Source organism: Dryobates pubescens, chromosome 11, assembly GCF_014839835.1.
Source record: "Dryobates pubescens isolate bDryPub1 chromosome 11, bDryPub1.pri, whole genome shotgun sequence".
Classification (NCBI taxonomy): Eukaryota; Metazoa; Chordata; class Aves; order Piciformes; family Picidae; genus Dryobates; species Dryobates pubescens.
In genome coordinates, this window is record NC_071622.1 from 30,731,212 (window position 1) to 30,741,630 (window position 10,419).

General features: G+C 40.7%; 2 protein-coding genes across 2 annotated transcripts in view; one reads left to right on the forward strand and one right to left on the reverse strand.

The window, feature by feature from the left end:
* The window catches only part of FGGY (FGGY carbohydrate kinase domain containing), a 353,247-nt gene extending 342,921 nt beyond the window's left edge, over positions 1 to 10,326 (reverse strand). The window contains exon 1 of the mRNA XM_054165659.1: positions 10,303 to 10,326. The gene's annotated coding sequence lies outside the window, so the exon portion shown is untranslated. The remainder of the gene's footprint in view (positions 1 to 10,302) is intronic.
* Positions 6,244 to 8,505, forward strand: LOC104301762 (CARD- and ANK-domain containing inflammasome adapter protein). Its single transcript, XM_009902188.2, has one exon. It carries the CDS (start codon positions 6,244 to 6,246, stop codon positions 8,503 to 8,505), a length of 2,262 nt encoding a protein of 753 aa, XP_009900490.2.
* Positions 10,327 to 10,419: the final 93 nt, after the last annotated feature.

Below are 10,419 nucleotides of genomic sequence, written 5' to 3' on the forward strand. Positions count from 1 at the left end.
ATTTTAATGAGTTGGTGAGGGTGGACTGCAACTGAATGGTAAGAAAGGTAATCAGAAACAAAAAATCATTAAAAAATAATGAAATGCTTCTGCATCTTTCAAAATCAACTTACTTCTTCTCTAAATATAGAATTCTAGACCAAGTAATTAAGACAAGCTGAACCAGCACTGCCAGGGAATCATTCTTCATGTTGAGTTGCCTTGTTTTCCATACAGCAGCAAACAATGCCACTGAAAAACTGAGAAGCAAAGCATGGAGGAATTGCAGGCACTCTAGGGTCACAAATAAGCTTGCATTTTTATTTTTTTTTTAAATGGTGCTAATTATTATTAGTCTTTTGTAAAACTATGGCAAGAAAACCTTAAGGGACTGACAATGTAATAGCCACTTTGCCAAGTTCAGAGGGCAGGGAGTACAGGAACCATTTTTAAGGTGAACAGAGAAACAAGAAACCAAGGCTAGAATATTAAGAAAAAAACCCCCAACTTTATGGCCTGAAATGGCAGCTGTGGAGAAGGCAACAGATGCAGGGAATCTTTCCTGATGTATCACAAGAAGTCTATCAGGAAGACCAAAGAGACTCAGCCAGACCCAACTGTTTCAGTTACCCTCTAAAAATGGAATTAACTGAGCCCTCCTTTACTGTTATCTGCTCTTTGCCTTGCAAGACTGCAGCACTTTTTTTGCTGCTGGTGGTGTTACTAGAAACTGAAGCCTACCACCACTAACTCAGAAGGCATACTCCATTTTTTACACAGCAGTTATAATTTTTCTTACCAGAATTTTTAAAAAATTGAAAACTGTTTTCCATACTAAATCGAAGTGAGTTTTAGATTCCTTCAAGTTCAGGGGGAAAAAAAAAACAGCTGTGGGATAAATGGATTTGAAAATTCTCCTGACATAATAAATACAACTTATATACATTTTACTGTAAATGGAGTCCTCAGAGAGGGCAAAATTTCAAATTGTGTGTGTGTGTAGACTTCATTAGCAAGCCATTGTTTAGGTAAATGTCTGTACTACGTCTGACGCTTGACATGAACTGTAATAACTTAATAGCAATTAAAACTGGTTTATGATGTGGCAAAACATTATTTCCTTCCAAAGTCATGGTAGTCTCTAGTCATATCTATAGCATTTTATAATCACTAAGAACAAAATTCTGCTTGTGTAGTGCTTAAAGCTCAGAATAGTTCTTCACCCACTGCATCTACAAAGCAAATTTGGCCAAAAGGCTTCTGTGGGAGATGTCATGGCACTGCCATACCCTCCTTCTAGGAGTCATGCTGCCAGTAAGGCTAGCCCAATGAGTCCAGGGGGTGTGAGGAGGATCTTGGTCTTTAACAGTTAAAGAACTTCTAGAAATTATGTCCTTCTGTAGGATTTCACTGACAAAGTGTATGTTCCTGACTCAAAACCACAAGGGCTTGTTTGGTTTAAAATGGAAAAAAAAAATCTGCCCATTTTGGAGAAAAATCTTGAACTCTATCTGGTTAGTTTTGCTAATCCTTGAAGCTGCTTCAGCATTTAGTAACTTAATACTTTTCCAACACTTATATTTTATGCTAATGATACAAGGGTTAGCATTTTACTGTAACTGATTCTGTTGGTGTTGGTCTGAAAGGATGCATTTAAATTTCTGAAATTCTAAGACAAAAATCATGACACTGATTCAACTTCAAGCCAATGAATTGCAGAATGGTGTTTCCTCCTTAGTAAAATCAGTATCAGTGTCCAGATTTTAGTCAAGCTGTTGTCTTATGGCCTCATATTTTGAAAGCATCCATGAATAGTGGGCAAAGCTGGGAAGCTGTGCCTTCTGCACAGTGCCTCTTTCAAGTACAGGACCTGGCACAGGACTCTGCAGGGGTGGCTATGCCCTGCCAATGGCCAAGGTGCAGAGAGGGTACAATGGGAGCCCAGTGTGTAAGTCTGAGCTGCAAAACATGAAGCTGGATGGATCAGCCTTCCACTTGCTCCAGCAGGATCCTCCTCAGGCCTCTGATGATACATGTTCAAAGGATAGCACTAGTCTTAAGGAACTCCTCACATTTAAGTATCAGCCATGGTAGAGACAGCTCAGCACCAGAATGCCCCAAGCCTACTCTCTACAGAAACACAACTAACACAAACAAGATCACTTGGTGCCAAAGCTCCACTTTCGATTTCCCTAATTTACCGCAGTTAGTCTTTAGGCAAAATGCAGCACTACATTTTGTCTCTCTTGCAGACATTCTGACTAGTCAGCTTCTCTTCCAGTGTTATAAGTCAAGTACACACTAATCATCATCATGAACATTTCTAACATTGCTGTTTCTCAATCTAGCTACACCTAAATATAGTTCAACCAGATGGGATTTCTGGTTATCCAAACCAAAGCTTTATTCAAGAGCCATGTTTATTAATGAAATGCTTTGCAGACATAAATCTCCATCCTTCATGATGTTTAGATAATGATGTTGGCTTTATTATCTCTTGCAGACTAGTTATTCTACAGACAGATATGTTCCCAAGAAACAGTTGGCATTATTGCAAACAACTGTCTTCAGTGAAATGAAAGTGCACGTTGGGAAACATAAAAATATCACGGTGAGTGAAACTGTGTTATTAATGTTTGGCTTTCCATCAGTTTTAGCAAGAAAATGCCCTGGAGAACAGGAGTTACAGGAAGGCATTCACTTGCATTACATGCAGTTTGGGAAGCAGAAGGCAGTCACCAGAGCTCCAGGCGGGAATGGGAATGCCTCGGTGGAGAAATGGTGACCTCTTCAGGTTCCTCACTCCAAGGGCCACAGCTCCTCACATCTTCATTTAGCAGCATGCAAGGTGTAGTTTGGCTTGCTTTCATCTTTGAGAAATTAAAAAAGGGAAAATTAAATGTAGATTTGATGATGACATAGCAACATAAAATAAGCTAGAGAACATGGGCACGTGTTAATTTAAGAAATAAATGTTCATCTTTGAGAAGTCAGAAAACAATACTTCAAAGGACCAAAACTTCAAAGCACTCTATAACTTCAAAGCCCTGCATCAACATTAATAAAGACTTAGGATATGTCTGTGAGGTAGAAAGAAATTTCCTTTTTCAATGCTTGTGTAAACAGGGCACAGAGATTAAGCGATTTGCCCAAGGACACAAATTAGCAGCAAAGTTGAGGCTGCATGTCAGAAATAACTGGCTCAAGACTCCTAGTACAGCTAGGTTAAAACAGTTCCCTATATGGACACTTATTCAGCAGAAACCAAACCAGAGATCTTTCCTATCAATAGCATCACCTGCCTTTTTTAAAGTCTGCTCTAAACTTCACTGAGTTGTTTTCAGCTGAATATCCTCCCACAGGGTACACCCAGATATACCTGAATTAAGGCAACTTTACATATACAACAAAACTTACTTCTGCATTTAATAATGACATTACAGCTTATGCAGTCTGTGTAAAGGCTCACATTTTTGCTGTGTCATGATAATCTGCTCACTGCAGGCTTCTTGACAACACACTGACAGCACACTAGTACCAACCAGAGCTTTTCACTATGTTCTTCTAGAGTAATACATAACATATATATATATAGCTGATCTGCTACGTAGCCCTGCCATATACCCATTCTGACGAACACAGAGATCCTTACGTGCTGTCTGACAGACGAGACAGGAGCAAACCCCATCATTTTCTTTTCCAAATAACCTAATAAAGAACAGTCCTTGGATACCTGGAGCTAAAGAAGCCAGCAGAATTAAAAGTGGCCTGTGAAGTACTTAGCAAGAAGAGAAAATAATCACTTTTATGTCCTTACACAACAAATAAATGTAAAGGATAGTAAAGGCCAAAGGTTTGCCTCTTCCTCTCTCTAACATTTCTTTTCTTAGATATTAGGTTTTGCTATTCTTATTTTTAATGAAGAGCTTCCTCATGATCCCATGAGTTTGTGGTCTCATGCACTTAATTAAAGGAGAAGAGGTGTGGAACCTTGAACTGTTCCCTTCCCTAAAACATTCATATGTCACATAAACAGAGATATTAAGTTAAAAAGATATAAACAAAAAGTATGCTTCAAGTAGCCAATTCTGAATCTCAACTGTTTTGGGATTTGATTTTTTTACGAAGTCATTGTTGGGACAACCCTAAAAAGTAGCTAAAATACTAATTGAACCATAAGGGCTTTTAAAATAGAATTTCTGAAAATGAATTCATACAACAAACTTCCAAATTTTTCTTATCAAATGTGATTCTTGTTTGAAGACAGAATTTCCTCAGAAGTCACATATCTATAATGAGGATTTTTTTATCAGTGCCTAATTCTATTTTGAAGCCTATGAATTGCACTTAGTAACAAGTAATCTGCTGCATATTCCTTTCCCAAAATAAAGTCTCAGAGTGGCTCTGAAAGAGCTGCTGCTTGCATATACTGTTCAAATGTTCCTCCTCAAGGCCAGTTAGGAGTACTGCACCTTCCAGTTGTGCTGTTTACTAGTAAAATCTCTGTATTCTGAACTTCAAGAGACTCCTGCTATACTATAGACTGATACAATATCACCACTTCTGCTTTTAAATTTTTCAGCAGTCCCAAAAATCCTTGTGCTGTCTGTATTAATGATACTGCCCAGCACTCACCTAGTATTTTCCACTGCCAGAGCTCAAAACTTTTCTGTGAGGGTAATCAAGTATTGCTAACTCTGTTTTGCATGGGAACAATAATAATGAAGAGATAAAGATCCCATTTCATCAAGCTTTAACTAAGGACTATTAATTTACACAAAACACAGATGAATCTTCAGTGCTCTGTTAAGTCAAATCTGAAGACTAAATAATTAGCAGATCACAGACTGAGTCATTAGCAGAGTTGGGAACACTGAATTCAGACCTAGCTCACTCCAACAGACCAGTTTTCCACCTTATGTGTTAAGAATCATTAACTAAATGACAAAGGTTTTGCTATTCTTGGTGTAGTGCCCTTCTCTGCATTTCAGAGGAATTATTGGGCTCTTAAACTGGCTGTCAAATTTGCTGACTTGGTAGCTGGCTGGCTTTCAAAATACCTATTAAAAGTCTTGCCTTTCCCAGCTATTTCTCCAATAAATCTTTTTCTTTTTTTTTTTTTTTTTTAATAGAATAAGCTTTACAGTGTAACTTATAAATGCAACAGAAAAAAAAATAGCAGTCACATTGTACAGTCTAGTAAAGAAAATACACCCAAGGCACCAGGACCCAACAGAAAGGACACTGGACTAAGAAACATTTCCCATTTGCTCAAGTAAAGTCAAGCTTTCAGCTTTGCAGCTCATTTTACTTCTAGCTCCTGCAGAACTCCATAATCTTCACTTATCTCTCAACTGATTTCAAAATGTGGGGATGATTATAATTCAGTTTCCTTCTCTCCATGAGGAATTCTAACACCAAGAAGATAAATTAATTACAGCTAGATTCAAAGGTCCCACACTCATACTGAAGACTATACAGATTCACAGACTTGAAGCTCTATTTAATTATACCTTAAAGGTTGATCCTGAATCACACATCTTGATCCACCTCATAAGTTCCAGACAGACTCCAGGTAACAACAGGAATGACAAGCTATGGTTAACTATAGCTGACAGACTGCAGTTGTAACTCATATTAGAAAGGCTGGGTCACTTTTCCTAACTAGCCACACATGGAGTTTATTTTTATCTAGGTCTTTGTTTTCATTTCATTACATTACAGAGCTTTCACCTATGTAGCTGGCAATGTGTACTCTTTCATTTAAGATCACAGAAGGTATGTAATCATGGCAACAGTAACTATGCTGTGCATTTTCTTTTGTCATATTTAATAGACTGGTCATTTAGGCACCTACAAAAACCAGCATGGCCAGAGGAACAGAGAAAGTCCATAAACAACTATCTTCTATTCAAGCATCAGGTTTGCAAAAGCTATTTTTTCTTCCTAATTATGTGTAAAAAGTCCGGAAGAAGACTTGCAAGTGGAATATCTTTCCATATCACAGACTTTTGTTTTGTTATTAAACTTCACTTGTTGCTAAGGAAGAATGGAGAAGATGAAAGGACTTCTAACAACCAGAAAACCAAAGGTGAGGGAGGTTTGATTTCTTTCTCATTCTTTAAAGTTTTATCGCTGAACTGTAATGGTTGTTGGTTCATAGTTCTATGAAAAGAATGTGTGAAATGATCTGAGCCTGCTTTGCTATTTCAGATTTAATTTCAAACATCAAACAATAGCTCAATTCACTTTTTGATAAGCAACATGAACTCAACCAGCCTGTTCACAAACCCCTACGCAATTGAAGTCCTAAGGACCAAAAAAGAAGAGCTGGTAGAAGGCATAAACGACCCAGACCATCTCCTGAACTGCCTGATAGACCATGGTATTTTTACCCCAGAAAAAAAGATGGTCTTGAGTTTCTACAGGACACAAACAGAAAAGAACTCCCGAGTTTTAGACATACTGATATCTCAAGGTGAACGAGCCTGCAGGCTCTTCTTTTATCCATGCCTGAAACAAGTGGAGCCAAAACTTTATGGCAAGATGCGAAAATATGTCAGTGAAGTAAATGAAAGCATTCGAGATGCCAGAAGACAGCTGGTAGGATATTTACTCGAAAAAGACAAGGTTTGGTTTGAAAATAGCAGTGAAGGGCACCAGGAAAAAAAAGGCAGGCCTAGAAGGAAAAAGCAAGAAGGGGCTATTAAGAGGAAAGGAAAACAAACTCGACTTTCAAGGGCAGCAAAGCCTAGCAAAGATCATGCTGGTGTTGGCATCTTTGATGCAGTTGCTAAAGGCCATCTTTCTGAGTTATTGAAGACATTGGAAGATGTTGATATCAACACACTCAGCTCTTCAGGAGAAACACTTCTGCATGTTGCAGCTGCTAATGGACATCTAAAGATACTGGAATATCTGATCAGCAAAGGTGCAAAATTAGACATGAAGGACAAGAAAGGAAGAACTGCACTGCACAGGGCTGCTGAGAAAGGCCATGGAGATGCAGTGAAAGTGCTTCTCCAGTGTGATGCTTACATATACAGTTTGGATACAAAAGGCAAGACACCACTTCATTTGGCTGCCCAGAATGACCACAGCCACATCCTGAAGATGCTGCTGGAAGAAGAGGCAAGAAGCTACAGAAACCAGTGCAACTTTTTGCACCTGGCAGCTCGTAAAGATGAAAACAGACTAGCAAAAATGATTTTAAGGGCTGGTGCCTGTGTTGATGGAAGAGATGAAAGTGGACAGACTGCTCTTGATTATGCTGTTTCTCAGGGGTCTGAAAATACTGCAAAAGTCCTACTAGAAGCTGGAGCCAGTGTTGATTCCAGCATGGCTGAAAGAGCCTTCAACAGCAACCACCTGTCCACCTTCAAAATACTACTAGAATATTCTAAAGATTTGTCTCCTGACATAATGGAGTCAGCTCTTTTTAGAGCTGTACAGAAAAATCTGCATGGTATTGTGGCAGCTTTAATTGACAGAGGTACAAACATAAATGCCTACAATGATGTGCAGTACACTCCTTTACTGCTGGCATGTGAAATGGGCCAAGCTGAATCAGCAGAAGTCCTCATTGAAAAGGGAGCAGACTTTGGAATAACCACTCCTGCTTCAGACACAGCTTTGCACCTGGCAGTTCAAGCTGGGGCAGCTTCCATTGCCAGTCTGCTTCTGTGCAAAGGGATGGAAATTAATGTTGTGAACCAAGCTGAGGAAACTCCACTCCATGTTGCTGCTCTTCATAACAAAGGAGCATTAGTTGGCCTTCTAGTTAATGCTGGGGCCAAAATTAATGCTGTCACTAAGGGGTTTGTTACTCCCCTGCATATTGCAAGTCAAAGGGGTAACACTGATGTTGCCCAGCAGCTGTTGCATCACAAAGCCAACGTTAATGCTAAGGACAAGCAATCAAAATCACCTTTACATCTTGCTGCTGAAAGGGGAGACAAAACAATGGTGGAAATACTTTTGAATGCTAACGCTGACCCCGGTGCACAAGACAAGGAGAAAAAGACTCCCCTGCACATTGCAGCTGCAAGGGGATATCTCAGTGTTGTGAAAGTTCTGTTAGCTAAAAAAGGAAGATGTGGAGCTAAGGACATGGATGGGTGCACTCCAATGCACTATGCAGCGACCCCAGGAAACACAGAGATCATCCAAACTCTTCTGACATCAGGGAAACACACAAACATTGATGACAGAAATACCTGGAGAAAGACTGCACTGCATATTGCAGCAGAAAATGGACACAGTGACTTGATAAATCTGTTACTGAGCCAGGGGGCAGCCATTAATGCCTTGGACAGCAGCAAGGACACTCCACTGCACTGTGCATGCAAGGCTGGCCACTTCAACGCCGTGAATTCCCTCATAAACTGGACACAAGGAGAAAAAGCAAATTTACTAGCTGCTAATAGCCTCAAAAAGACCCCATTACAAGTAGCAGAATTTAATAAAACAGAAAACCAGGCTCAAATTGTAGCACTTTTGAAAAAGAAAATGTTACTAACAAAATGAAGATGTGAAGCAAAAACTTCTGAATTTAACTGCAGAATCCTCTTTCAATGTCGTTTTGATAGTGCCAGTATGATTGAGAATTATGGCAGGGCAGGCAGAATCAAGTAAGCAATCAAAAAAAATGTATCTAAGTATTGATAAGCCTTTTGCTTCTCTCACAAATCTCATAATTGGAATGTACTTAAAGAACACCAGTCTTTACTATGTTGTGTGTGACCTCCTCTAGGATAAGGCTTTAAAAAAAAAAAAAAAATCTCTCATCTCTAGGTATTAGCCTGCATGGACAGCTTAGTTAAGCACTGTTTGGTAAAAACACATTTAACAAAAAGCCATTTAATATGAATAAGAAGACATTTGTATCCCTGAGGATATAGTGCATAGAGATTTTGGAGCAGATAAGACTTGTTTTGTTTAGCTTAGCCAGATCTAACTACAGAGGGCTGTCAAAAGAAATGGATTTGGCCCTCCCTTTCAGTCCAGTCATGCATGCCTACTCTAGGTTGTATGTGTGAGCTCATCCAACTTGTTCCACAGCTACAACTGAACAAAGGGGAGAAGCTGTGTAGCAAAGGGCTAAACAGCACTGGCTCTCCTGAGGGTAATGTAGTATTAGCTTGGTTTATGCTGATTACAGTATTGCTCTTTGCGCTAACTAGAGATTAATAAGAAAATTTACTAGTGTGGGGTTGCTCTACCCTAGCTTTACTCAGCTCATTCTCCATGCTAATAAATCCAATTTGGTCTAAAACAACCAGAGTAGTGTGTGCCCAAAACTTTGCTAACATAATGATGGAGTTTTCAGGACACTATTATATACTACACCGACATTCATCATTGGGCTGGATCCTCTTTAGACTTTCAATACTATACCCTAGGACATGGCACTGGCAGATGCTGAGACTATAACGATGATTTTTCTTCCATCTTTCATCATACCATTTGTTTAGGTTTTGCATTTTATAGTGATACTTAAAACCAATCATACTTGCTGTTTATTAACTTCACTTTCAAATGAATTCCAGCACAAAGATGAAATGTTCAGAATAAACCAGGATGCAACAGAGTTTATTGGTTCCAAATATTTATATTGTTACCTGTTAAAACAGGAAACACTTTTGAGTCTATAGATAGTTCCCCGAAGTAATTTTCCATACAATGACAACAAAACCTCGTGGCTCCACACATTTCCCTTCAACATGGAATTAGATACTCAGCCACCACAAAGGGCCAAACACTTCTTGTGAAACAAAACACAGATTTAAGAATATATGGACCTATACCTGTGACTTTTTTAATCACACTGAAGCACTTTAACTTGACCCGCTAAACCACCAGGCGGCTTGTCATCCTCTAAAGAACAAAAAGAGACGACTGCCTGTTTTGAAGCACGCTGAGGCCAGCAAACCGGACACCCGCAGCACGATGCACCGAAACCGCGTCCCTCTTTGGCCAGCCCGTCACTCTTCAGCGGGGCCCGGGCTCACCCCGGCCAGCTCGCAGTCCAGCGCTACCCCAGCAGGCGCAAACGAGGGAAGACGAGCCACCATCTTGAGACCCGGCTTCCCCTCAGAGCGCTCCCACCCCGCAGCGAGCGGGGCAGCGCGGAGCTGCAGGCACCGGGGAGGGCGGCCTGGGCAGGCTCCAGCCTCTCTTCGCCGCGGCCCGCTCTGCTTTCCTCTCACCCCCCACTCTCTCCCATCCTTGCCTGTCACTCCCCGCCTTCCCCTCCACTCACACCCTGGAACTCTCCCCTCAGAGCCCGGCTCGCCCTCAGCTGCCCCTACGCGCCCCGCCTACCCCAGCGCCATCTCTCCGCCTCCACCCCGGCTTCTTCTCAGGGCGCAGCTTCGCTGGCGCCGCCGCGCCAGCTCTGCGCAGGCTCAGTCGCACGCGGCGCTCCCGCTTCTTCCCGCG

Coding starts and splice junctions, on each gene's coding strand:
- LOC104301762 (XM_009902188.2), top strand. CDS start 6,244: ATGAACTCAACCAGCCTGTTCACAAACCCCTACGCAATTGAAGTCCTA.